This window comes from Condylura cristata, unplaced genomic scaffold (assembly GCF_000260355.1).
Source record: "Condylura cristata isolate star-nosed mole 26May11 unplaced genomic scaffold, ConCri1.0 scaffold00026, whole genome shotgun sequence".
NCBI lineage: Eukaryota > Metazoa > Chordata > Mammalia > Eulipotyphla > Talpidae > Condylura > Condylura cristata.
Window position 1 is genome coordinate 2,453,096 of NW_004567127.1, and position 1,209 is coordinate 2,454,304.

The following is a 1,209-nucleotide window of genomic DNA, read 5'->3' on the forward strand; positions in this document are numbered from 1 at the left end:
CGCCCCCCGCTCGCGTGCCCGGTCCTGGTCTCCCAGGGTCATCCCTTCCTGCCTTTCCCGCCGCAGTCTCTCCCTCACACCTGCCTTGCAAAGCTGGGCGCCCGCAGGAGGGCACAGGGACCCACTCAGCGCACCGCTCTCCGCTCGGCTTGTCGGGGAGGCGGCCCGGAGTGGGGGCGGGAGCGCGAGGGTCGGCAGCGCCTGCACTTCCGGACACTCTGGAAACGCGGCGTGGGCCTCCCTGCAGGAGGAGACGCCGCTGTTCCTGGCCGCGCGGGAGGGCAGCTACGAGGCGGCCAAGGTCCTCCTGGACCACTTCGCCAACCGCGACATCACGGACCACATGGACCGGCTGCCGCGCGACGTGGCCCGCGACCGCATGCACCACGACATCGTGCGGCTGCTGGACGAGTACAACGTGGCGCCCAGCCCGCCGGGAGCCGCGCTGCCCTCCGCCCTCTCGCCGGTCATCTGCGGGCCCAACAGGGCTTTCCTCAGCCTGAAGCACACCCCGATGGGCAAGAAGCCCCGGCGGCCCAACGCCAAGAGCGCCGTGCCCACCAGCCTCCCCAACCTGGCCCGGGAGGCCAAGGAGGCCAAGGGCGGCCGCAGGAAGAAGTCGCTGAGCGACAAGGGCCAGCTGTCCGAGAGCTCGGTGACCCTGTCGCCTGTCGACTCCTTGGAGTCTCCGCACACGTACGTGTCTGACGCCACCTCCTCGCCCATGATCACGTCCCCCGGGCTCTTGCAGGCCTCCCCCAACCCGCTGATGGCCCCCGGGGCGGCCCCGGCCCCGGCCCACGCCCAGCACGCCCTGTCCTTCTCCAACCTGCACGAGCTGCAGCCTCTGGCGCACGGGGCCGGCCCGGCGCTGCCCTCCGTGAGCCAGCTGCTGACCCAGCACCACATCGTGCCCCCCGGCGGCGGCGGCGTGGGGGGCCTGGGCCGGCTGCACCCCGTCACCGTGCCCGCGGACTGGATGAACCGCGTGGAGGTGAGCGACACCCAGTACAGCGAGATGTTCGGGATGGTGCTGGCTCCCGCGGAGGGCGCCCACCCTGGCGCCGCCCCCCAGAGCCGGCCCCCCGACGCGAAGCACCTCCCCGCCCCGCGGGAGCCCTTGCCGCCCATCGTGACTTTCCAGCTGATCCCCAAAGGCGGAGTGGCCCAGCCGGCCGGGGCTCCCCAGCCCCAGCCCAGCTGCCCCCC

General features: G+C 73.2%; 1 protein-coding gene across 1 annotated transcript in view; it reads left to right on the top strand.

Moving 5' to 3' along the window:
* The window catches only part of NOTCH2 (notch 2), a 92,487-nt gene that overhangs the window by 89,849 nt on the left and 1,429 nt on the right, over window positions 1–1,209 (top strand). The window contains exon 27 of the mRNA XM_012730013.1: window positions 241–1,208. Within this exon, the coding sequence (XP_012585467.1) occupies window positions 241–1,208 (968 nt within the window). The remainder of the gene's footprint in view (window positions 1–240; window position 1,209) is intronic.